The sequence below is a fragment of the Drosophila gunungcola genome, chromosome 3R, assembly GCF_025200985.1.
Source record: "Drosophila gunungcola strain Sukarami chromosome 3R, Dgunungcola_SK_2, whole genome shotgun sequence".
Classification (NCBI taxonomy): domain Eukaryota; kingdom Metazoa; phylum Arthropoda; class Insecta; order Diptera; family Drosophilidae; genus Drosophila; species Drosophila gunungcola.
The window spans coordinates 1,047,369-1,074,687 of NC_069139.1; the positions used below are offsets into that span (position 1 = coordinate 1,047,369).

The window sequence follows — 27,319 nt, forward strand, 5'->3', positions numbered from 1 at the left end:
AATTAAGGAAATGAGACATATTTTAAACCATTGGCTGGAACGAAAATTATTCGAAGAAAAGTGAAGTAAAATATTAAAAGCAACGTCAAATTGTGTTATAATATTTGGTAAAACCCTTAAATGTATTTTACTAACATAATTTAATTGAAATTCCAATTTGGTCTTTCAGTATACCCCTTAGGACAACTCAATCAAAACAAATTAAAATATTTATAATGCAATCTCATTAACTGATTATTAATTTCGCTCTGGACTTTTCAAATTCTTTGCCTTAGCCTCGAGAAATTTTCGATACTTTCTCGCAACTTTTTGTGGCGCAATAAATACATCAAATCTTCTGCCCAATGGGCGAAAATAATTTACATAATTAGTGAGAAAGCGTCCAGCGCCTGGTACCAAAGAAAATGAAGCAAAAATTTATCAAAAAAAAACCGAACATAAATTATGTGAGTAAATAAACAAGGGTTTCGGTAAATGTGTTAATTTGCAACTTTCGAAATTAATGCATACACAAACATATAAATGAATTTCTGTTTGCCTTCGGCCATTTTATTTTCCCGGCCATTTTGGCAAGGTTTTTTTTCGGTTTACTTTTTCTCTAATATTTCGTTTCGTACATTTGTATTTTCCCCTACCTATTTGCGCTTCAATTAACAACAACTTGTTACAGGCGCAAATTGAACTAAAGCTTCCAAATTGAAATAAATAATATAAATGCGGTGCTAAATAAAAAACTCAAAGAAGAAAACAAATAAAAAAAAAACCGTTCACCATTTGAGACTGAGTGTGGTTTTCATTTTGTTTCAAATTGTTTTGCTTGGCGAAAAAACGGAGTGAAATACCTGTTTGGTAGGCGGGTGTTAATTTCGTTGGAATTTGTTTTGGTTTTACAACGTTTACAAACGAACTGAAATTTAAAATACAGAGTGTGGCAATTTTCATAAGCCACGCCCAAACTGAGTGAACTTTTACCATCCCCAGGTCATTTTAAACTGCCCAGTTTTTGATGCCTTGTTTTCAATGAAGTCTGGGATATTGGTATTAATTCCATGTGCTGGCCAACTCTAAATTGATACAATTTGATTTGCTTACCTTTTCAACCTTTCCTTTATTTCGCCTGGAATGTGTTTTGTTTAGTTTCGAAACACATTTTAATTATTTCTTGTCCAACAACTAATTTAAAAATTTAAACCGCCTTTTAACATACAATTTCAAAAATGATAACCCATTTTTATACTATTTATTGTATTTTATTCATGTATTTTAAATATTTCCGTATACTTCTTTGCAAATTTCAAACAATATTCCTTACAAGTACAAGTATTATTAAAACTATTAGTTTATATTTCTTCCAATTAGCTATGAACTTAGTATTTTTGACAGTACAAAAACATTCTCATTAACAATACTAGCAATTTCCATTTAGATTGTATAGCCATTCTTTTCTCTCCAATTCGCTCTGGAATTGCATATTGATGGGGAATAATGCAGCCATAAACGAAAATCGCAGCGATTAGCTTAAATTGCAGGGGATATTCAAACAGACCCTCGAGCCAAAAACACATGCGCTATCACCCATACACACAGACATTGCACAGACAATAAACCAATAAACGAAAGCCATCTAAGTGACCCATAAAGAGGGACAGGAAACGGAAGGAAATGGGAAAGAGGAAAACAGAAAAAAAACAGCATAATAAGTTTTCAAGCAAATAAGACTAATAATTTTTAATATTTCGATGTTCACTTGTATAAATATTCAAAATAACAGTTTAAAAACTTGTACATAAGCTAATTTGCGCAAGCTGTATGTTTTTATTAAAATTAAATAAGTTAGGGATGGTGTTAACCTTTTTGAATACTTAGAGTCAGAGCCGTAAAAAAGCTTTATTTGAGAATTAAATTTCAAAAGGCTTCTTGGGAGTTTTATTTAATTTAATTACCTTGACAATTGCACAGTAATTGACTTTTGCCCCTTTTGAAATCAAGAGTAAATACAGTTTTTTCCATTTCCATTTTCGCAGATTTTTTTTGACGTTTAAAAATAAAAATCGGAAATCTTTTTAAATAATAGTCTTAAAAGTCTTTTTAAGGTCCCTGCTTGGAATTCCGTATCATATTGACCAACCAAAATTGGTTTTTTGTTCATTTCCATAACAAATTGATAACAAACGTGACTTTTTTTTCTCTGTGCCGGACAACAAATGTGCAAATGAAGTGGCTTAGGGATTGACATAAGTGTAAGTGCCCCACAGATGATGCTGCGATGGATGCTGTTCCTGCTGCTGGGATTGGGCTTGGGACTGGGATTGCAATTCCTGTTGCTGGGTTGAAGGGACACTGAGGTGGGGCTGGGTCATGGCAGCTCCACCGTTGGCATATGGTTGCTGTTGGCCAAAGTTCGAGGTGGGTACTGGTGCTGCTGCTGGGGAATAGCCCAAGTGCTCGTAGTACTCCACCACCGGCTGCGAACTGGCACTGGAGCAGGCCGAGGAAAGCGAGGCGGAGGAGTTCAAAGGCGGCGAGTGGTGTAGTGTGTGATTAAGGGGGTGGTGCAGCGGTAGGTGGTGGTGGTGCTGCGTCATGGGCAGCATTTGATCCATGAGATACTGGTCAATTTCCTTGGGATCGATGTCGGTGGCTGCTGCTGCTGCTGGCTTGTAATTTAAGGCTCCACTGGCCTGTGACGCCTGCTGCTCCTCGAAGTTGGCCCCATTTGGTGGATAAGAGTAGCCAGGATAGTTCACCCGACTCCCCGCATAGCCATACCCATTGATATTCTCCAGGAAATCCATTTCCTGACCTTCTCCTCCTCCGCTCTGTCCCTGGTAGCTAGCCTCACCCAAAGCCACAAATTCCCTGCCAGATTCCAGCAAAACTCCGTAGTCATGAGCGGCATTTGCCACCGGTTCACTTAGCTGCCTCATTAGAAGGCTGCTGGAATTGCTGGCCGAAGTCGTCTTGGAGGCTCCACTGTAGGGCGTGGCCGGGGGCGTCAGTGAGGACAGCGAACTGGCTGTGGAGCATGGCGAATCCAGGCCAGTCTCATTGAGACCCTGCTCCATCAAACTGGCCGCACAGGCACTGTTCAGGGACTTCATGAAGGCCTCATTACTGAAGACATCCGAGGAGCTAGTGGCCGCATTAGAATTCGAGATGCTCGACGATGGGCCGCTTCCCAAGTTCCCAGCTGCATTTGACTTGCCCGTCCGCCTCTGCCCATTGTTTGTCGCGGACTGGCTGCTCCTTGGCTTTCCGGAGTTTCCTGGATTCCCCACATCAGGTCCCGGGGATCCCCCTTCTCCACTCTGCTGCGAAGGCATTACCCGCGCCTTTTTCCGCCTTGGCTGGTACTTGTAGTCCGGATGCTCCTGCTTGTGCGTCATTCGAAGCTTCTCGGCGAATTCCATAAACGGTTTTTTATCACTATCCTTTAGATTTCTGCAAAGTTAAGAATGAATAAAATTAATAACATCTAGATTCCAGCCTATACATAAAGTAAGTAAATAAAGAAAAGAAAAAAGTATCAATAAGTATTGTATAAATATTATATTAATTTTGTGTAGGATTACTAAAGTGAAACTAAGATTTTATAATGTATCTTATAAAAAGTTTTTAACATATTAGTTCTTCTAAAAAGGTGTACTTTAAAGCCCGGTGGACCAGCGATATAGAAAACGATACTGTTCCAACTGTTTACTGTTCTATCTTATAAGTAAAGGCTTGAAATTAACTAGGTATTCGACAATAATACGATCGCGTGAATCACTGGCATTTACCCCTCTTCAAAAGTTTTCAGCCGCAGATCTCTTGTTCGTGATTAAATGCAAAACTGTCAGGCCCAAAGGCGATCTGCGCCACAGTGGCGTCGTTTTCATTTATTGTTTGTAATAAAATATTCTACGGCTTGAAATTAAAATTTCACAGTTCAGTGATTCGAGCGACTTGCGATAAGAAGTGAAGTCTTCGGCTGATAAGAAGGCAAAGCATCCGCCTCAACTAATTGGGAATGCGAGCGGACCAATTTGTTAGCCCATAAATAAAGCCGGAATAATTGACTGTCACTGAGATTATTTCCCTTTTGCGATTCACAGAAAACTGAAAAAGAATTAATTGGCGGCTACGTAGAATTCGAGGTTTCAAAAAATTTTTACATTTACTAAAAGAGGCAAGAAATAATTGTATATTTCACCTTCAAATCCGAATGTATAAATTGAGACACATAATATTTCAAGTTGATGAGCAGATTGTTTTGAAATATGATACAACAGGTGGAGCAAATTATAATTATCTAAGCTTTTTAGATGTTGATCTGACTTTATTTTCCGAGCTTCAGCTGGGTTTTCTTAGGAAACAATTTATCTGGTAATGTTAACTGTTACTCGAAACTGACAAGCAAACTCTTAGGAAACAATTCTTTAATTCTTCTTTCAAGGCTAAAAATACTTGAGATAACTAATAAAACAGCAATTCTTTATGAAATATGAAATATGGCCCAACAGGTGCAGCAAATTATCCTAGATGTTTATCTGAATTTATTTGCTGAGCTTCAGTTGGGTTTTCCTAGGAGTAGCTGATACTATTTATTTGGCACTGAGAACTGTCGGCTGATGCCATTCCCTGTCTCGTCGAAAAGCCCTTAGCCAGACTTAGAGGGTATTTCCCCGACCACCTTTGTCTGGCCAAGAAGTAGAGCTTATAAAAAACACTTTTCAAGTGGTCCATGCCCCAACGTTTACGCAGCCCGAGACGTGCCTCCTTTTTCCTCCATTTTCCTTCAGTCCGAGTGGTGTATATATAGTGAACTTATACTTATACTTGTACTCACTTCCACAGCTTGCCCAGCGATTTGCTTAGCTCCGAGTTCTGCAGATGCGGATACTGTTTGGACATGACCCGACGGGCAGCCTGGGCCCAGACCATAAAGGCGTTCATGGGGCGTTTGATGTGCTCCTTTTTGCGGTCCGTGGGCGCCCTGTAATAAAAAAGATGGCAAAAATTTCGAAATCAGTCAGAAGCTGCAACTAAATATATTTTTATTAATTACAAAAAACGACGTCGTCGACCGTTCAGCGAAAGCGGAACAACAACGCATAATGTCAAACTGAAAATTGCAATTAAAACTTTTACTTGACGTGGTAAATAGTAGAAAAAAGAAAAAGCACCAGAAAAGTTCAAGAGTGCAGTCAAAAATGGATTTTTTAAGGAGAAAGAGCAGCGGGCAAACAAAAGCAATCAGCAAAATCGTGCAAAATACCAGAGAAGTGGGCTTTTGGTGGCTATAAATCTATTTCAGCAATGCGAAACAGCATTGGGAATCCTTTAAGTGGTTGCCACAACTCTTGACTTTGCATAAAGTATGCAACGAGGTTTTCTCTATCCATTTGTCTTTTGCCAGGCCTTCCAAAAAATTCCATTGACAAAAAGACACAAACTCGTTCAAATAAACCCGTGTGGGGTTATGGTACCTTTACCCAATTTTGCTGCATACGAGTACACAAAATTGAATACAAGTGCACTGAGAAAAATTCATGAAAACAAAATATTTTGACAAAATAGTTAAAGTTTTAGGCTTTGAAATATTTTTGCTTGTTCAACTCTATATCAAATTATTTGAAATAGTTTCCGAAAATTAATTATTTTTCTATTTTAATTAAAATTTATCTTCATAGCCAATTTCTAGATAATTTTCCCAGTGATATAACATGACACCTCTCTCTTTTACTCATACATCCGAGCACCTACATTGTTTTTATCTGCATATTCATTTTTATTTGGCATGTCAAGCATTGAGACATACAATGAAGACAGAGATTCAATCAAAGAGATAGGCGTTCTAAGGGGCGGAGCACTATGCCCGGGATTTCCCTGTGGCTGGCTTACCTTTTTTCGAAGCCTTCTATATTGAATTATTTATCCTAAGTAAACATGATCAGGGCAAGAGATTTGTTAGCTAAATCTTTCAATCGAGTTGGGTGTGCGTGTGCTAATGCCTCTGTGGCTTAGTTTATTCGATTTGCCTGGCTGCATTCTATGCCTGACAGGAAAAATGGAAGAGACTGTTTTCAATCAGTGCAAATCAATAGCAGGTGTTTTTTTCTGAATCCCTGCACTCAAAATTAAGACATGAGCATAAATCTGCAAACAAACATACATTTCTAAGAACCATGACAAAGTTTTCAAGCTTTTATTTGCATTATTTGATTAAGACATTCTCAAGATAGTTTAAAAACCTTTAATATTAATATGACTAGGATTTTGGTGTGAACTCGAAAATACAAAATATTTGGTTTTTAGTTGCTTTTCCACTAAATAACATTATCCGTTCCAATGAGTTAGGTGTAAGTAAACCTTCTTTAAGGACCACTTTTTTAAGTATTTGTTGTTAGCCCCTTTTTCGCCTGGGGTTAATTACAAGTTCGGCCGAGCTTATGAAGCGATTAAAAACGCGACCGGAGGCCAAATGAACATCGACTTGGGGATGCTCGGCGGTTTGTTATCTGCATTTTGGTATCGTCGGCGTCGTGACCCGCCCCCTGCCCTCCTCCCAGCATCCTATTTAGCCGCCCACCCCCAATTCAAAAGTATCTGTGAGTATATATGCAACTCTCACGCTTGACAGCACGCTAATCAGAATCAAGTGATGTTCGTTTTGCTGCACTCTGTTCTGAGACTTGGGAGGTGGTGCAGTGTTTTCTGTGCTACACAGAAAGAAATGGTGTATGTTTTCCAGGTTAATATGATACTTTTTATTGAAAAACATTTGAAAAGACAATAAGTACCAAAGGATATAAAACATTATGTAGGTACAAAACTCCTGTAAGGATAAAAAGAATTAAAATCTGAAAAGATTTCTTTAGAATCCGAAATAAAATAAATAAGACCTTGGTCAATTTTATTCTTTTCAAAAATTAAACTTATCTTAAAAAAAACTTTAAACAGTTTTAAATAAATCATTTAACGGAACAATATAAAGATATTTTTTAAACCAACTATTATAAAATTACTAAAAAAATAAATAAGGACTAAAAAAAAAATTTTGTAAAATGAGGTTCTTCCACGAGTGTCCGTTTTCAGAATTACCATATTTCTTGGCACAGTGCACCTTTGAGCCCCCCAGAGATATATATATATATATATGTAGCAGATCCCCGGGGCACTTGGCAACTCAAGCACGTCTTCATTATTTGCTGCTGTTGTTGCATTCGGAGATGCGCAAATCTCATTAAGTGATATCTTCAAGTGGCCGTTAGCTCATGAGCAAATATGAGAAATGAGTGGAGACTGCAAGGAATTTTGAATTTGCAGCTTTCCATTTTTGCGCATATGCCAATGATACGAAGATACAAAGATACAGAGATGTGAAGATACACTTTGGCTTTTGTTGCGCATCTTTTATCAGCAATGGGCCATTTGGCGCTGTTGTTATTAAATTTAGCCGTGCTGGAGTGGGGGGAATCCCAAATATTTACAGCTTTAACACGAAGCTGTAAACATGGCACGAAAATTCCCATTCCCATTTCCATTTCCATGCCCATTTTCATTTCCAATTTGTAAGCGCATGTCAAACTGGGGACAAATGCGCCTAATTAGCGGCGGAGACGTCTCAGCGATTTTCACAAGTTCACAAATATGAAATGTATCTAACAGATACGGCGCATGTAAACAAATTGCAGCCGCCGCAGTTCGTTTTGGTGTGTTGTTTTTTTTCGTGTTTATTTTTTATTTGCTTAGGCAGTGCCCACATTTTCCCACGCAGCCGCCGCCGCTTTTTACGACACTTGTCAAACAAATTTGGTTTCTTTGCCCTCGCCATTTGAAATGCACCCAACGGATGCAGTTGCCTGTTTGTCCTGCGGTCGGTTGGGTTTCTTCTTTTATGTTTCAAAGTTAGTTCGAAAAGGTATTCAAACACCATGGAGCCCTGATAAAGTGATAAGCCGGCACAACTGCCCCTTCTTCGCAGAACATGGGTGCTGCTGTGAGAGTTGCATCTGAGTTTGCTCAGCCCTTGTGACTGTTACTTGCCACGTGCACTTCGAAAAAAGTCCACAATATGGGGAAATCAATTTTATAGCCGGTTTCATTATTATATAATTATCAGGCACGAGTAGCGGAAAGAATCTAAAACAATAATTGATTCTTGCAAGAAATTGAAATCTATTGAAATCTATTTAAGGGCAAGCCCGGTAATTAATATGTATAAAGATACTGTAGTCATTCGTATCTTTTTAATGTCCATCACCAAACTTGTTAATTGAAGAGTTCAGAAATCAGATCTTTATTAAAATTTTATTATTATTAAGAAAAAAGTGGAATAATTGTGTAAGTTTTGGCTCAGTGCTTTAGGAAAACTTTGCCTGGTTCTGGTAACAAGATAAACATCTCGTTATTGGCTACTCGACTAAGGTCAGGGATCAATGGGAATGGTCAGACTTATTGGAAACTTATTGGAGATGGAGTGTCCTCTCAAAGCAGCCACACATGGCGACCTCTCGAGAAGCGGCTTTTTGAGCTTTCCCTTTCGATTTAAGCCGCCTCTTGGCCACTTCATCCGGATCCCATTCTCTGTTATCATTTCATTTGGCCATGTCCTTATCCATTTCCACTTTCATTTTCATTTTCATTTTCTTGTTTTTTTCAATTTCCAAGTCAATTTATTTTTACAGCGCACTGTGCCGCACTCGAGAGAAGTGACAAAGAGTCCACGCAAAGGACACGTATTCCCTGCTCCATTGACCAAAACTAAAACCAAATGGATAGGCGTGAAAGGACTAAGGAAAAGGGGGCGTGGCAGTGGAACGCGCAATGAAGAGCGACAGTTTAAGTGGCGTAGAGCAAGAGCTCTACATCATTCTGGTTTTTTGTAGGTGGCTGTGGGGCGGAAAGGGGATTTTCGGGTGAATTGGGGGGTGGATGCAGCTACAATAAATGCTGTAGAAGTAGCATTTCAGCTGGATATATGTCCCTGACATTTGATGATTGTCATGTGCTGGCCCAGAATCCAATTCTCGGCAAAAAGACTCTATGCTGACAGGACGGGCGTGGTAGCACATACTTAATTAAATAAACTAAACCAAAATATTGAAATAGGTTTGAAAACGGAAGAAAAAATTGTTCGATTTAAGTAAATTTAAGAAATAATTGACTTAACCTAAAAATGTGCCTACCACATTTATTTACGAAAAAATTACCATTCATTTTTTAAACTAAAAAATTTGTCCTAAAATTTACAAATTTACTGTTCTAAGTGTAGCAATGCATGACTTTTAAGTTAACAAATAACTGTAATATTCAGTCATAAGCTTGTCATTTTGATAGCCTTCTAAACAGGTCTTTAAAATGCAATGACTCATTTCTAATCAAAATCGGCCATTTAAATTCTAACGAATAGTCATGATTCACCGAAATGCAAAGCAAGTCAACATACAAAATAATTTATGACTTTCCGCACAGCAATGTTTGACTGTTTTATAGTGTAACGCCAATATGGGGCTGGAATCTCACAAAAATGGAAAGTTCGCTCTGAATTTCCACACCTATTTTGCCGCTGGCGATTTTCCGTCCATCCATCGAGTATTTTCGCATGGGATTTCCGGTAGACGGCGTCATTCGAGGCATAATCGCAGGGGTGTTTTTGAGCCATGGAAACTGCGGCCGGAGAATTCTCCCAGGGATTCCAGCTCCCAAACAACACACACACTGAGAAACGAAAGGATAAATGATGGGAATCGGAACGCCGCTGAGCCATTGAACCCTTTTTGAAGGGCATATTGAGCGGATTTGCGCAAAAATGCGCGAGTACTTCTGCTAAAAGCTTATGGCCGGATCAAATGCGCCTTCAATTTTATGCGTAAATGTCATTTAACATTTGGCAAAATACCCCAAGGCTCAACCAAAATTCACAGGGCTAACTAAAAGTTTGGTTACCCTTAAACAAAATAATGGTTAAACTTTTAATATATATTATTTAAATAGAATACCAATCTTAAATTATTATTTTCTTCCAAAAAAAATTTTAATTAAACCAAATGAAACTAATTGCTATTTTTATTTTTAATATTAATGGTTACTGGTCTCTTTTGTATCTATATAATAATATATAATTCTCCACCTCCTTAAGCTTTATTTTAGCTTACAGAACAATGTTTTAACTAAAAACAACTGGAAAACAATTGTATTTATGTTTTTTTTTTTTTGTAAGTCGTGTTTAACTTACCGTTGAATTTAAAGCCTATTACGATTGCAAAAATTTAAAAAAATTAAATACTCTCAAGCTCATCAAATCAATGTTCCACTACATTTCCTTTCTGAACCTCTTGAACTTCCCCCCTCTTAGTCAGATTTTGTGTCCTTAAACGCGGAATCCTTTCAGCCCCAGTGGCTTTGGCTCACATCGTTCCGCCAACTTGGCTTACTTGCAATTTAGTTGGCTTTTTCGAACTCCATTGTCGCTCACCTGGTCATAAAATTTCCCCATCAATATGGAAAACCTCGGGGAGATGAGCCCATCAAATGTTTTGTAAATTTTAGCTGCAACAAAAAATATGCAATACGAAAGTCTAGGCTGAAAACTTTTGGGCCAGCATTTGTGGTTATGTGGGTGGGGCAACAACAAAATCAATATTTGCCTTGTAAGCCGCACGTGTATCTGAATCTGTTCTTGTTGTTGCCGCTGCACAAACTTTTACCGGCCACCAGGAGTAGAGGTTGCTGCTCTTGTGGGCGAAATTCTGGAAGGGATGGGAATGTAATTGAGGGGGCTTCACCAACAGCTAGGAACCTGTTTGCCGGTCCTGTCGGCTCCACCATCAGCCAAAAAGCCAGCAGACTGTGGAACTACATCTTGGTACATAAAGGACTAAATCTACTTTTAAAATAATAAAATTCCTAAAATCTTTACAAGGAAAATTTCACCGAGTATTATTAAATGATATTAAACATTAAATATAAAAAATTAATGAATAATATTAAATTGCGGAGTAGTTCAATACAGTCTTGCACATATAACATAAGCACACTAAACTGGTTTAAAATAATAACTTTAATTTGACCATTTAATATGGTAGATTTTGGGGTGAAAAAAAGGGTTTGGAATTTTCTTTTTTATTAGCTTAGGCGTTGCACAACGGTCCCAAATTGTTTTAAACAGTGTACCCAACTTTGTTATTTGTTATGTCAAATGTTTATGTAGGTGTTCCAAAAACCCTTAGAAATTACTATATTTTGGAATATTACTGATTGAAATGACTGACATGTTATAGCTCAAATTTATTATGGTAGGGAAATACATTTTAAGCTTCTCACTCAACTAAAAATTAAACCTACTACCCTAAAAATTCACAGACCATGTGGCTATATCCCACTGTGCCCCCCACTTGATGGGTTTATGCGGTGGGGCCTCATGTGGATCGTGTGGAGCTTCCTCCGCACTCGGGGTAGTGTTTGGTTAGGCTGCCCGAGATGACTTGTTGGGGCCATGTAAATTGACTCGTCGCAGCGCCAAAAGAAGAACTATACGGTGATATCAGCTCAGCACTGGGAACCGAGGAGCGCTGTGTATTGCCCACCTGGTTGTGGGGTGTATTGCGTATGATAACACCTCGGGCCGGACACGCAGATAAGCAATGAAATATTTATAGCGTCGCCAAAGTCCTACCCGAAGTGGCGGTTCCTTACTTTTCCTCCTCCTTAATAACGTGCCATATCTAATCGAGTCGAGGGTAAATAGAGCAGGGCGCATAAAAAGGGGTTCCGCACATGGTATTTGGTATTATTTAATAACAAACCCATACTCCTTACCTTGAATATCGTGCGAAGCCAATCGAAAGACTATCCAAGTGCCTCACCAGCTTAAGTTACAAATTTAAAAGTGATTCACGAGAAGTTCATTTAACCAAATCAAACAGCAATATAATGTTTGCGGACTCCCCTTCGCTAAAATTGGATCAGAAAAACTAGTTAAGAAAACCACACATTTTTGGTTGTAGATAATACTTGCTATGCGCTTTGGTGTATTTTTAAGTTATATAAATATAGAATATACAAATTGTACCAAATACCAAATGAATATTTTAGGTAGAGATTAAAAAAAGGTATAACTTTACTTTATATCTTGAAAATGTAAGAAAAGACAAGCTTTAAGTCGAATCGTTGATTCGCAAGTTAATCATTTAAAAAACATCAACTGATTTGTAGAACTTCGCATAATTGTCACTTTTTTGCACTATCCCCAATAAAGGCCGAAAAAGAAAAACAATTTCGCATCAATTGTTGCTGTCAATCAGAGCAAACAGCGAAGCAATCAAAAGTATCTCCCACCGTCGCTTACAGAATCTTTTCAGCATTTAAAAGATTTCATTTGGAAGATGACAGGGGCACCTGGCAGTTGGAGCGATGGAGCGATGGATGAGCGCTGAATGAGCGGGAACTTGGGGGTAAGCGATGTGCATTTAAGCGATTTTAAGTGGAAATAAACAAGGCTCATAAAGCGCAAGGTAAACAATTTCCGGTGGAGGAAATAGTGAGTGGGGAAGGGGACCCATCTGTGGATAGATAAAGGAAAGGAAACGGCGCTCATATCCTTGTGCAAACACACACGTGCTCTTGACAGCGCTTTCTGCGCATTTTGCAATGAGCAACGAGAAGTGGAGGGGAACTCTGCCCAAGGATGTTTCTCCCTGGACAGCTGAGAACCATACCCCTCATCCTCCAACACTGGTGGAAAAAAACACAATCGTAAATCAATAATAACTACGTGTTTTCCTCAAATTCTTTCCCAAAATAATCCTTTTTTAAATATATTCCATTCTTTTCATTTGTGTTTACTCTAATGTTTTTTCTTTCTATTTGATACGATATGAAAATATGTTTAGCTATGACATTTAATTTACGGTTTAAAAGAAGTAAATTTTTTATTCAGGAAAATTAATTTGACCAATTAATCTATTACTTGTTATTTGCATTAATTTTTAAAGTTTTTAAAAAGTTATTATAATCCAATCGACCATATATATACATTTGTTTTTATATGAAAAAGAACAAGACACTGTACCTTTTTTTTAGAGACAATCATTTTAAGCCTGATCCCGTTTGTGAGCTAAAAACTCTATTTTAAGTGTAATCTCTGGCCAATGATAAGAGACGGCGACAAAATAGAGAACAAAGCGACTGGTAGCGACTGACAAACTCAGATAAGACTGGGACCCCTACCGAAAGACCGGAGGTGGAAGCCCCGGCATTTGCTAATTGCCGGGCAAACAGACGGGTATGGAGCTCCCAAGGATCCGAGGAATCTGAAATATAAGGGATCTGAGGGATCAGAGAGATCAGCCGCTGTCTTTCTCACGACACGAAGTGGTCCAGAATACGGAACCCACATACGACATCTTGTCAAGTGTCAACTCCCTCGGTTCGCTTGGGTTAAGATCTGCTGTGGTCGCTGGTTAGTAAACCCCAAACCCCTCCTCCACCCTCCACCTTGTTAGCAGTTAGCATCTTTACGCTAAAAACATATTTATTCGCTTTTTATGCCTGAATTGATTTGTCGTCGTCGTCTTCATCTCGAACATTTTGTTCCTCACTGGCACACATTTATTGAGGCCTGTATTTTGTATCTTTGTATCTGGTGGCTTGTTATTGCCTTTTCCTATTATTTCTTTTCCTATTATATTGCCGAGGTTTGTTTGTCTAATATGTGTGAATGTGTAAATTCATTTATATTTACACATGCTGGCAGATTCCCAATCTTTGCGTTCGCATTTTTCCTCCTTTCTCCTACAGCAATATGTCTCTCCTTTTTCCTTTGCGGTTCGCCAAGTTTGTTTATCCAGTTAAATAAAAGAAAACCCACGTATGAGCATATATGCCTGGAAATTGTATTAATCAGCGAACTCATCGAAGGTTGAGCGAAGCTCCATGGGGCATGGTTAGTCATTCATGAGTTCTGCGGTGGATTGGGATTCCATTGAGGACTCAATTTGGAAGACGGCAAAAATTCATTGAAGATGTAATTGCGTAAACTCTGACTTGAAATATTAAAATATTTGTCATTCTATTTTATATTTAACACCTCCTTTTTACCTCGTTCTTGTTTAATACCTTAAGTTCAATATTTAGAAATTAGGGGAGTAAGGGAAATAATATAATTTCTCTTCCTATTTTATATTTCAAACCTAGCAAGGTGTCTTTTTCTGTGTTGAATAAATAGAGATTTATTTAAGCTTTTTTATATTACAAATAGCTTATAATTTCTGTTGTTTTTTTAGGACGTTTATTTTATTTTAACACAATAAATATATTCTTATGTTTCACCACGTCTTTGTTTATAGAAAATGATTTGTTTAATCTCCTAAACAAATTAATCGTTTTCATATAATACATATTTATTAATAAAAGCATTCAATATAAATTATTTCCTAATATATACATAGTTTAACACATATAAAATGTAAATAAATTATATCCTGTTAGGATAAAATTTATAAATTCATCGAAGGGCTTACTTGGCTGATGCCTGAACTAGATTCCAGTCGTAGCCCTCGAGGACCTTCATCACAGCCGTGGTGATGCGTTCGTCCTCCTTCCGACCACCTTGTCCTTGGGCCTTTTTCTGTTCAGCTTTCAGGGCATAGTTGGCCAGGACGAGGGTCTCAACGGGCTTGGCCCGATCCTTGGAACAATTAGAGTTGGAAGTGTCGCTCATTTTGTGGCCGCACGACAAAACCCTTTGCCAAATTAGTTCAAACACCGTCACAAGCACTCACAAAATCACCAAAAATGCAATTGAATTTTATAGTTTTCACCCACGCAGCTCTCTGGATCTTAAGATCTCAAAAGGGGCTTACAAATACACCTACGGACAATATAAGAGGAGACGCGACGAAGCTGACGGGCAAACTGCGACTGATCTTGGGGATCGCTCGGTTCTTTTTTCCCAAAGACGAGCTCGGAAATCGTCGGATATTCCAACGATCGTGGCGATAAGCTAAAGACGGTGGTTGGTTGGATCGTTAGCTGGGCTTTGGTGGGTGGTTCGGGGTCTTTGGGGGCGGGGAGTTTTGGGAGATACGCGACGGGGGCGAACATAAAAATCGCGGTACGCGTGTAAACATTAACATGTTCATGTGAAATTAGGTGGCCCCAGAGCGGAATCGAAAATCGGATGGGGGTGACGACTGTCGCCGACAAACGATTGGGGAATCTATAGTATTTTCTACTTTTTCGACTTTTTAATACCGTGTATATATTTAATTAAATTAATTCATGAATTGGAATGTTTGCTTATTTTATTTTTTGCATTTATTTTTTTCCCTTTTTATTCTTAATTTATTATTATTTTAAGTACTGAACCATTATTGTTTTGTATTTGTTAGTATAGCGTAGTCATTCGACTATTAAACTTAAAATGTTTATTTATATTTTATTTATTTATATTTTTAAAGGCTAGAAATTAATGCTTAAAGAAATAATGGTAAATCCAATATTTTCACTTTTTATTAAACATTTTCGATACTGATTTAGCCCCTGATGGTGTTGTGCTTAAATCAAAGTGTGTTATTATACCCTTGCAGAGGGTATTATAATTTCACTCAGAAGTTTGCAACGCAGTGAAGGAGACATTTCCGACCCTATAAAGTATATATATTTTTGATCAGCATCACTAGCAGAGTCGATCTAGCCATGTCCGTCTGTTTGTTATTTTTAAGTATGGAAAAAGTAAGTTTTAAATTAAAAAAAAAACAAGAAAGAAAGCAAGCTTCGGCAAGACGTAGTTCATAGACCCTTGCAGCTATTGCAAGAACAAAATACTTTTGAAAACATTAACATTATGACTTACTTGCGTATATGTTGAAAAACATTAAGGCTATGATGATTTGCAGCTCAATTATCAAAAAGTTATTTTATATATTTTTATTATTTCTATGGGAGCTATATGATATAATTTATAGATATAAATTAAAAAAACAGCAAAGTTATAATTTTTTTTGTATTTTTTTTCCGAATATTTCTATGGGAGCCTAATGATATAGTCGTCCGATTTTGATGAAATTCAAACCGTAATTCTGAAACATTTAATCATTAAATTAAAAAACAGCAAAGTTATAATTTTTCTTGGTTTATACATTCTCTTGTTTTTAGTTTATTTTAAGTATGTTTACAAATACAAATTTATTATGCACACAATATACCCTGAAATACCAAGATCCCAGGATATTTAAAAGAGAGAAGAGCGCCGGGTCGTGAGACGGGTAAACGCAGAGAGACACAAATCGAAATGGAAACAGAAATTAGTAACACTTTACAGCCACATGTGGATTTATGACACCTCCCGAAGACTTTAAGTAAAGGGGTTGTCTTTCGGGACCATAGAGACCTGCCACTTATTGCAGCTGTATTTGGGCACTCGATGAGGAGGGGATCGGAAAGGATCCGACCTCAATGAGGATAAGCACCGAGGGTTGGGGAGAAACGATTGCTAATGAGAGGTCGATAAGATCATTAAGGATTTAAGGGTTACAAGAAGTGAATGGAATGATACTAGCAGATATTAAAAGAGAGTGGGGCTGGGAAATGATCGATTGGGTCATAGGGTTGACAAAATTAACAATAGACAAATAACTAAAGACATGGTTTCAACAAATATAAATTGATAATACCTATTATGGCAGAGTTTTAAATGAACAGGTGCTCACTTAAGATTCAGGTTTCTGTTTATGATTTTTGTATTATATTAGCACATCCATAAATTATTTAAAATTATATAATTATTTACAACCAAGTTGTAAAAACTGTTTTAGAGACTATAACTATTTAAAGGTGACAATAAGTTTTAATTCAAAGATTGTTTTCAAGATTTTGACCAAATTATCTCCTAAAATTATAGTCCGAAATTGTTAATATATTTACAAAGTACACTTATTAATCTTATACAATGTAAAATATGAGAGATCCGGCTAATCAGATAGAAGTCAAGATCAGGTGATCTGGTAAGATCTTTTCATAACCACTTTGCACTAGATTTTACCTCAGGCTCGACACGATCCGAAATCGTAAAACCAAAACCTCAAAAAACTAAAGAAAACACCCTCGAAAAAGAAATGAAATAAGCAGGGAACGGAGGGCTATTCATTTCTCGATCGTAAAACTTCGAAGAAGTGTAGTTTTGTTACGCTTTTGTTTTCTAGCTGGTTTCAACTGGAAGTTATGGTAGGAAACCAAATCGGTATCTGCATCACATAACTTTTATCCGGCAAAAAATATTTCGGAGGGATTTTTACAACTTTATAATTTTTACAACTCAATTAACTTTTTTTCAAACGCCGCCGGCCTCTGGCAGACAAATCGAAGTTACAAACATTAAACAATAAAAAACAGAGAAATGCATAAACGAAATCATAAATACCTAGGCCATTTCAGATACTTTTATGCCAAGTGGAAAGATGAAATCGAACCGAAAACTGACGTCAAAGCAGCGCCCGTTTATTTTACTCTTTTTTGGAAGTGTCATAAAAGACATCAAAATGAAAATTATACGATACTCCATAAAAAGAATGAAAAATACAAAAAAACACAGAACTTCGAAGGCAGTTCGCTGAACTGCAGCGACTGGAAAATTGATTCGCGTCTAGGAAATTTAATAGGCAACCATCAACCAACCAACCAACAAACACCCCCAAACCCCGCGCTTAAACATTTATTCTGGACCGGCGAACTTCAAAGCCCGGCTACTTGTTGATAAACAACTGGGCGCAAAAAAAATGATGTGCAAAAAAATTATTTGAATTAATTAAGAATATTTGAGCTTTATAGAAAAAAAATAAGCAGAGGCGAATTAATTTTTCCCCCGACTTTATGTGTTTCGTAATCAAATTGGAGCAGAAAGGTCGAAATGCATCTGAACGGGGAAGGAAGCGCTTGACAATTTGCGACTTGCCATGAAATCGCATTATTTGATCTAAGCCGCCGACAAGCTTAAAAAAAGGAAAACAAAATGTTAAAGCCGACTGCTAAACGAAACCAAATGGCGCTTTTTTAACATATCTGGATGCGTTAGAAGAAGAAGAAAAGGAGCAGTAGTGGAAAGGGGGCGAGGCAGGCGGAAGAACCCTACAGAAGTACGACATGTGTTGCGGAAATATTTTGTAAACAAACAAAACAGACAGAAAACACTTAAATCTCCATTTGACAGAAATACATATCAATATTTTCGATGTTTTAAACTAAAATTAATTTATTGTGAGCCTTAAATTGAATGAATATGTTATAAAGTACAGAAACTTAATACCATTTAATGTATTCGTTTTTAATTAAATAATATAAATACAACAAATTTATCTTTATTTATTGAAATACTTAATAGAAATATTTTGTTAAAGTATTCCCTATATACACTAAAGTGTAGGTGTAAAGTAATGAAATATTTTATACAAATATTTTTTTAATTACTTATAAATCATAAATAACATAATAATACAAACAGAAGAAAATTATAATATTGATTGTGTAACATTTTCTGAACATTTTTTTCCAGTGTTTTTTTAGATATTAACATCTTGTTCGGGCTAAGATCATTTACATACACGCGTCACCCCCGCTCCCAGATTTTTTTTTTGTTTCTCACCATTTTTGGTTATTATTTTCATTTTGTATTCGTGTTCGTTGACCACCGGTCGAAATAACGACAATTTTCATTCGCCAGCGATCGTGAGAGTTCCAGTGTGAGTGCGGTCAAGATAGTATGGGTAAAAGTATCTGTGTAAGCAGTTGGGCGAGTTGTTTTTACACTCTATTTTTTGTATCTTCAATTGCCTCGTTGATTTGCTTTGTTTTCTCTTTTTCTCAGCCAATGAGAAACAAAGGCGGGATTTCATATTGGTTCTGAAAAGGAGAAAAGATGGAGATAAATGCAATTAAATGGGAGTTATTCTATACAAACGTTTGGACAGATTATGATAGAAACTATTGGGGTAGTTGCAATTAAACGGATTTGTTCTGTCGATACTTCAATTAAAATGTAGCTTTTTCAATCCCGAATTCTTTGTTCTTTAATTTTTCCCTTTTTTATCAATTTTGAGTTATTGCTTATCTACCCCCAGTCGAAATTCAAAATAAAACACACCTTAGCACACATATGAAAATACACACACATTTCCATATGCATATCTAGCTCTACTCGTTGCTTCCTTTTTTTATGTCTCCGTTTCTTGGGTTTCACAGTCGGAAAACGCTGAAAAAAGGGGGGGAAATGGGAAAATGCGGAGTAGTTGACTAATGGAATTCACACGTGTTTTACTTTATTCGTATTGCAGCTATAAAAGTATTCGTTTCAGGTATTTCGTAGCTCTCACATCAAAATTGGCATACTACCAATTTGTGTCACAATATTTATTTACATTTGAGGCATACGCTATCTATAGATGTATAAATTTGAAGCAATTGCTATCTAGTTGAAGTTTAAAGATATTGCAAATCGATTTAAAGGCTCGCTTGTAGGCTACAATTCAAATTAGTTTGAAATAAGGTAATATATATTTTATATTAATCTATTAAACTCGACTAACATAAAAATTTATTTTAGATATACAAGGCTCTATCCGTTTTAAAATTCTGATTTTTAAAAAAAAATATTTCTTAAAATTTAAAATTGATTATTTAAATTGAAAGTCAAACGTATTGATTTTTGACATAAGTTTTATTCAAATAACTAACATTGAAGTCCAAATGAATTCCATTCTTTTTATAAATACATTTACTTTGAATCTAAGCTCATAATATAATTCAGACTTTAAAATAAAAATTGTATAATCATCAAAAAGTTGTTATTTTTAGTAAGAGTCGAAATAATATATATATGTCATTAAAATATTATTTTTATTGTTTCTCGTTCGGATAAGTTAAGCCCTCCATTTGTTCTTGTTGTGTTCAGTTTTGTTATTTGTTTTCAGCATTATTTTAAACTTGGTATTTTAAAAGTAGCTTTGAGCAGCAGCATTTTTAAGATCTATTTAGCTTTATTTGCTATTAGCGAGTTCACCCACCGCATGTAGTGAAGTTACCCTCCACACCAACGTTGTACTTTTAAAGATTGCTAACAATTTATATTTTTAAACAAGGTCCACACGACCTGTTTATTATATTAACACAATTTAAATAAATCAAAAGGAATTTAAAATTAAAAAATTTCTTATGCAATAAATATGTTAAAGGATCCGTTTGTAAAAGTCAAATTGTCCGAAAAAGTTCTAGTAAAAAATGGCAACTCTATTGGTATTTTTAAAAGCTTATAGTAATAAGTTTGATTTAAGTTAAATTTGTTAAATTTTTAAAAATACCGCCGATAAGTTTTGTTTATTAATCGGTAATAGCAGGGAATCTATTGACGTTGCCACATTTCTGGAAACATCGATAGTCTCGAATAAAAATCGACTTTGTTCCACATCCAAATCGCACTTATATCAAGATGGCGTACTGTAAAGATTTGTAAAATCGTCGAAATACTTGTGAAATAGCAAGGCAAATTGAAACAAAAGCGCAGAGTTCATGCAAAACGTAAGTGCTCAGTAGAATATCGGATCGAAAAACCATTTGCAAATGGAAAAAACGGCGGTGAAAACGCGCAAGAAAATTCGAATTTCCCAGCAGCATACGTCTTTTAGTGTCTCACTTGTGCGTGAGTGTGTGAGAGTACCTTTGTGTTAGTGTGAAAATGCTGAAGCAGGAGGGATAGCAACGTGCTCGCGGTATAAACAGTGCGAGTGCAAGTGAGATAACTAGTGTGCTTACATCTATTGCCAGGGCAAACGACTCGCATAAGTTTGGTTTTTTTTTTATAAGATTCCAAGTTCCGTTTCGTTTCTTTTATTTTTCTTGACTTAATGCTGTTTTCCACGCTAAAACGAAATTACACAGATAAAAAAACCACCCAAAAAAATAAGAAAAAACGATAGAAATAGTTCATATAAAAATAAAAACTAAAATATGGCAGTAATGCTTTATTGTTCGTATATTGTTGCATAAAATGCGCTTGCGTGTGGCCTCAAAAGTGCGACCGTGTGCGTGTGTGTTTGTGTGATAGGAGCAAATACAACAAAAACAAGTCTGGGGCTAAAACAAAGAAAATGAATATTGACGAAGAATCAATCCAATTAAAAAATTCGATTTCGATTTCAGTCGAATTAGAAAAAGTAGCAGAGACGCCAACAGAGGAAGTGGGCAACGTAGAAGAATAAAATAAATAAGCCAGGGTAAGTTTGAAAATTTGCTCCACTGTATTTTGGTCTTTCTTTTCCACCCGCCTTTATCGGCTGTCCCTTATCAGCACCGTTATTCGCGGTGCATTGGAGAGGGCCGTTAGTTTTCGGAGGCCATTGACGTTGGAAAACTAATTACAAACATAGAAGTGTCAATTTGCTGGGACTATTTCAGTTTTCCCTAACGTTCTTTTTTTTTTGCAAATAAAAATTGTATTTTATTTGCTTGCTGTTATGTTAAGCTTCTAATTTTTGTGGCGCCTGCTGGAACAACTGTTTTTTGTTTTTGTTTTTTTGTCTCTTTGTTCTTTTTGTGCGGAAGCTTTTCGGCAGCCGACAACGCAACGTGCAGCTGTTTTGCGAATGTAATCAGATCACGTTTATTATTTTTTCTACACCAACTGGTGAATACCCTAGAAAATATTAACTTGACAATTGGAAAGCCATAAACAAAACTATCCAGTCAATTTGTTGTCCACTCACACGTACCTAAAAAAACTACACAGGAAAAAATCTAAAATAATAATAATCCAAGCCTCAAATAAGTATTCAATGGCTGAATTCAAGCCCGCCTGCTGCTTAATGCATGTATCATCTTAATTGAAAAAATTTGGAGACTAAAACATATAATATAACAGTAATGATCATCAATACAAATCTACTAATCTTTATTTAGCTTACAAATAATTATCTTACAATTTTAATAACTTTAAATCTTTAATTATATGTAAAATTATCGAATTAATCTTCATGACAACAACCTTTTTTCCCCGTGTAGAGCATAGGTGGTACAAGCAAAATAAATAAATAAATCAAAGTCAAAGCGAAAACAACAACAAACGCTGGCAGAGTTTTGAGGTTAGAACAGTTTAAGAGAGTGTGGAAGAGAGAGAGAGAGGGGAAGTAGAAAGAGCTCGATCTAAATGCGTGAGCGGGAAAAGAAAGCGCAAAGAAAGAGGCAGTGAGGAAGAGAGAATGGGGAATAAAAGGAACGCCGCCTAAAACAACAATAAAATATATTTTGTGTCACTTTTGCCCGGCAAGTGAAAACTTTCAGCTTGTTGCTTCTTTTCTAGTATCTCCACTATTTGTATGTGCTTTTCACCATCAAAAGTGTCATTAAAGTGGTATTTTCACAGTCCGCAGCGTTTTATTTGATTTTTCTCTCCCTTTTGTCGGCAATTGTTTACTTGACGCACACATAAACACACGTTTCTTTTATCAATTTTTTGTTAATCTCTTCGTCATCGTCTTTCTCTGATTTTCTGATTGCTGATTCACTGGCCCAATGTCGTCGTCATGTTGAATATGCACTGTAAAATAATGGAATATTGAAATAAAACGCACGCTATGCTTAATTTCCATTATTTTTAATTTTTAAAACTCTCTTTTATAATTTTTGAATATCGTTTTTATTTAAGTCAAGAATTCTACCAACTTTTTAACGTACTTTTTGAACACATCAAAACTAACGTGTTGCAAAAATAAATTACTATTTTAGATTTATGTTTTATTTATATTTACGTATTTTCCATCGGTGTATTTAAAATATCATTCCTCATCGTTTATTAAATCAGCATCTTTTGTTTTTCCCATTCGTAATCAATAAACCCACACAAACAAAAACACACTTATTTTGTGCGAGGTTCGGGTTTCTATCTCATTTTATGCACTGTGCATTTGCTCTCTTTGGTTTCTGTCAACGTAAGCTTAGCATGCTTCTTTAGCGGTCTCGTCATTTATTCTTAGCTAACGGCTTATTTTTCGAAATCGATTTAGGTGTTGTCATGCTTTTATTTACATTTCAAATTAATCCTTACCAGAAAACAAATGTGATGAAGTTTTGTTAAAAACAAGCCGTTTTCTTTATAGGTCCTTAAGATATACCAATATTATATTTTAGGCAACTTGAATATGTATACATTCAGAATTAACTAATGAGTTTTCTCTTTCTCTTCAGAAGAAACAGCCTAAAGCGACTGCCTTGAGTAATATCGGAAAAAGAAGAAGAGAAGGATCTTAGACGAAAGGACAGCGCCAGGTGAGAAGGTTCAAAAATTGGAAAAAGCCTAAGGGAAATCCCATTTAAACTCAGAATAACAGAAGTACTTGTAAATAACGGAAACAGAGTTTATAACTAAAAGTCTTTTCTTAATCCTGAAAAAAACCTCCCAACCTAGCATTGAACAATAATCCTAGCGCTACTAAACCATTAATTTAAAAACGTTCCAACTGCCTCATATAACTTAAATATCAGATATTTTGTTCCAAAAAATTGTTTATTTACAAAACTAACACAAACTTTAATTTTTATTTACTGAGAATATGCTTTTTAATATAAATATTTTAAAATACTTAGATATGTTTAACTCACGAACCAAATAACTAATTAAATCCATTTCCAGTTTTAATAATATCGTTAACACATTTTTTGTGTACCTTACCTTTAATATTATTAATAACTAATTATCAAAGCTGCGACATAAGTGGTTACAGCTTGTAAATTCAAAACTAAAGGGTGTTCACGATATCTAACAAAACGTAGAAACTCTTTCGAAATAGTTTTATTGATAATGACCAATTATACTGATTACTTCAAGAATAAAATAAAAAATTTATATTAAATTTCAACACCAGCTTCTATGAATACGTTAATTTGCAAAAGCTCTATTTACCATAACCATTCTGCAGAACTCATAACTTAAGAAATTGAGACAAAGAAGACTAAAGTAAATATTTTTTTATCCCCGCAGCAGGCTCACACGTCGGAACTCGCAGATCCGAGGTTACCCCACATCCACATATAAAAACCCACAGAACACAAATCCAAAATGGAGCTGCGCGTAGGAAACAAATACCGCCTGGGCCGCAAGATCGGATCCGGGTCCTTTGGCGATATCTACTTGGGCACTACGATCAATACAGGCGAGGAGGTGGCCATTAAGTTGGAGTGCATCCGCACCAAGCACCCCCAGCTGCACATCGAGTCCAAGTTCTACAAGACCATGCAGGGCGGTATTGGGATACCGCGAATCATTTGGTGCGGCAGCGAGGGTGACTACAATGTGATGGTGATGGAGCTGCTGGGTCCCTCGCTGGAGGACCTGTTCAACTTCTGTTCGCGCCGCTTCTCGCTGAAGACGGTGCTGCTGCTGGCGGACCAGATGATCTCCCGCATCGACTACATACACTCGCGCGACTTCATACATCGCGACATCAAGCCGGATAACTTCCTGATGGGCCTGGGCAAGAAGGGCAATCTGGTGTATATCATTGACTTTGGTTTGGCAAAGAAGTTCAGGGACGCGCGCTCGCTGAAGCACATTCCGTATCGGGAAAACAAAAACCTCACGGGCACCGCCCGCTACGCCTCGATCAACACACATTTGGGCATTGAGCAATCCCGCCGCGATGACCTGGAATCATTGGGCTATGTCCTTATGTACTTCAACCTGGGCGCATTGCCCTGGCAAGGATTAAAGGCAGCAAACAAAAGGCAAAAGTACGAGCGCATCTCGGAGAAGAAGCTGTCAACCTCGATTGTGGTGCTATGCAAGGGCTTCCCCAGCGAGTTTGTCAACTATCTGAACTTTTGTCGCCAGATGCATTTTGATCAGCGCCCCGACTACTGCCACCTTCGCAAACTCTTCCGGAATTTGTTCCACCGTCTGGGCTTTACTTATGACTATGTGTTTGACTGGAATCTGCTAAAGTTTGGTGGTCCACGGAATCCGCAGGCTATTCAGCAGGCGCAGGATGGTGCGGACGGCCAGGCGGGCCACGATGCGGTAGCTGCGGCAGCGGCAGTGGCAGCGGCGGCCGCTGCCTCCTCCCATCAACAGCAGCAGCAACACAAGGTCAATGCGGCACTGGGCGGCGGAGGAGGCAGTGCAGCGCAACAGCAGCTCCAGGGCGGCCAAACGCTGGCGATGCTGGGCGGAAATGGAGGTGGAAACGGCAGTCAGTTGATTGGCGGCAATGGACTCAACATGGACGACTCGATGGCGGCCACCAACTCGTCGAGACCGCCGTATGATACGCCAGAGCGACGTCCATCGATACGGATGCGCCAGGGCGGTGGAGGCGGCGGCGGCGGTGTGGGCGTGGGCGGCATGCAGAGCGGCGGGGGCGTGGGGAACGCCAAATAATATTTTATCGTTTAGATGCGACGCTGGACACGACACAGTAGACAAACAGAACTCAGCAAAAACTATACATGTAGAATATATAGTTATATATACCTTATATATATAATACTTGCTTTATATATGCGGTAAACATGTTGAATGTATGCAAAATGGCAGGATGACTAGGTCCCTGCCAAAAACGGAGGTAAAGAGCAGTGAGAAAAAGAGGAGCAGAGCAAAGCGCGGCGCTTTTCTTCTTATTTTTTTGTACATTTTCGTTTGTTTTTTTTAACATTTTTGGTTTCTGCTCCCAGATGTTAGAACGTTGGGCGCGCTTATTATTAATTAACTAGCCTATGTTTAATTTAATTTATACTTTAGTACATAAACGATTGCAACTTGGCTGCAAGAAACTGCAACACACCGCACTGTTCAATTGATTTGAGATCCCTAAAAAGAACAGCCAATAGATCGGTGGTTAAACAAGGATCGGAAAGGGATTGGGAGAAGAGCCAGGATACGCAGGCATTTATTTGCATTTGACTATTGCTCTCCGTTCGGCTCAATTTTTCGTTGTTAATTTTAAATCCCATCCCTAAATCAAGCAGAATATTTCAAAACCGATCATGAGAAACACATAACTCCATTGTAAGTGTAATATTTGTGTAAAAGAAACAAAGGACACCCCGTTAAGCGAGTGTCCCTAACCCTAGACTATAAGCACTAGCGATAGTAAAACCAATCCATACAAAAGCATATGCTATATAGCAAAAACACCCACATGTAACCTAAGTTGAGGCCGATTTCGGGGCGCAATTAAACGATGATAACGAATATGATGATCAAGTGCAGTAGAGGGGACGTTCTTTAGCTTTAAGCATCGCTCTGAATTTTAAGGCCCCTCCTATGTTATATTATATCTTACTGTAACGCCTACGATCCCCGTATATTTTTACTATATATATTTATATATATATACTTTCGTGGTCTGCGCTTTCGCTACATGTGTTCATATATTTCCCGTTTTCTAAACACTAGCTGCGCGAATTTCTCAAGCGGGAGTAAAATCCCCTGAATGGTCGGTGGGGCACATCTTTTGTTTACGCAACAAAAACATGTAACTAAGATAGAAAGCGTATATATAGCGTTAAAAATACACAAAATAATACAAGTTTCGATTTAAACAAAAAGAAGAAAATGAGCGCTTCAGCAGTCGTCGATGGGCCCTAAAATTACATAAAGCTAGCTAATAAATTATAGCTATAATATGAAATTTGTTTATAAGTAATACCAAACCATTAAAATAAAAACAAAACACAAAAATGCAACAAAAAAATTAAAATCTAAATACGCCAAGAAAAAATGGTTAAAAATTATAAATATATATAAATATACAGACTTCTTATGAGAACACGTAAAACATGTAAAACCCCACAGTGATCGGCTGGGAGTCTAAAACTAACAAATCAAACAAAAAACACGAATTCGGATCACGCAGAAGCCACTAAAAACTTAAATAAAAATGCATTACGTGATATTTCTTACAAATTGTTTTTATGTTTTCTGAACTTTATTTTCCCATCAGTTCGGTAATATTTTCTCCTTGTTTTTGTGGAACGCAGACACTATTCAAAGCGCACGCCTTGCAAATCGACCAACTTTGTAAACACGACCATACAGCTATACAGCTCAGCCAGAAATCGAAGATCCTTAGTTAATATAGCCTCCTCCCAGAAACCTAATGATGAACAAAACCGAATGAATAACTTAATGAATGTACATACGAAATATCTAAATTAACCCTCCTGCGAGTAAAAATAAATAAAATATATGTGTGATTTTCCTCCTAGCATACAAGAGAACTAAACCATTAGCATTTTATTGATAGAAACGAAATCGAAAAGCCCGACAACTGATTCATAATAATTATGAGCCACTAGC

General features: G+C 37.0%; 2 protein-coding genes across 5 annotated transcripts; one reads left to right on the plus strand and one right to left on the minus strand.

The window, feature by feature from the left end:
- Positions 1–1,279: 1,279 nt before the first annotated feature.
- On the minus strand, positions 1,280–14,885 carry LOC128255415 (transcription factor SOX-10). Its single transcript, XM_052985013.1, has 3 exons — positions 14,505–14,885; positions 4,829–4,975; positions 1,280–3,441 (listed from the first exon to the last, which is right to left on the minus strand). The coding sequence occupies exons 1-3, from the start codon at positions 14,702–14,704 to the stop codon at positions 2,223–2,225; spliced, it is 1,566 nt and encodes a 521-aa protein (XP_052840973.1). The 5' UTR covers positions 14,705–14,885; the 3' UTR covers positions 1,280–2,222.
- Positions 14,886–20,393: 5,508 nt separating this feature from the next.
- LOC128252119 (discs overgrown protein kinase) lies at positions 20,394–26,926 on the plus strand. 4 transcript variants are annotated; one of them, XM_052979593.1, is made up of 4 exons: positions 20,406–20,550; positions 21,172–21,245; positions 23,212–23,292; positions 24,005–26,926. In XM_052979593.1, the coding sequence occupies exon 4, from the start codon at positions 24,083–24,085 to the stop codon at positions 25,397–25,399; it is 1,317 nt and encodes a 438-aa protein (XP_052835553.1). In that variant the 5' UTR covers positions 20,406–20,550; positions 21,172–21,245; positions 23,212–23,292; positions 24,005–24,082; the 3' UTR covers positions 25,400–26,926. The 4 variants fall into 4 exon arrangements, with proteins under 4 accessions (XP_052835554.1, XP_052835556.1, XP_052835553.1 ...); XM_052979595.1 differs by having other exon boundaries at positions 24,008–26,926; XM_052979594.1 differs by lacking the exon at positions 21,172–21,245 and having other exon boundaries at positions 20,394–20,550.
- The last annotated feature ends 393 nt before the right edge of the window (positions 26,927–27,319 follow it).

What these genes read in the sequence shown, in the direction of transcription:
- LOC128255415 (XM_052985013.1), bottom strand. Translation starts at nt 14,704, where the DNA reads ATGAGCGACACTTCCAACTCTAATTGTTCCAAGGATCGGGCCAAGCCC. An exon ending in CTAGTTCAGGCATCAGCCAA is followed by an intron (nt 4,976 to 14,504) that starts GTAAGCCCTTCG and finishes TTTTTATTACAG; the next exon opens with GGCGCCCACGGACCGCAAAA. An exon ending in TCGCTGGGCAAGCTGTGGAA is followed by an intron (nt 3,442 to 4,828) that starts GTGAGTACAAGT and finishes TTAACTTTGCAG; the next exon opens with AAATCTAAAGGATAGTGATA.
- LOC128252119 (XM_052979594.1), top strand. Translation starts at nt 24,083, where the DNA reads ATGGAGCTGCGCGTAGGAAACAAATACCGCCTGGGCCGCAAGATCGGA.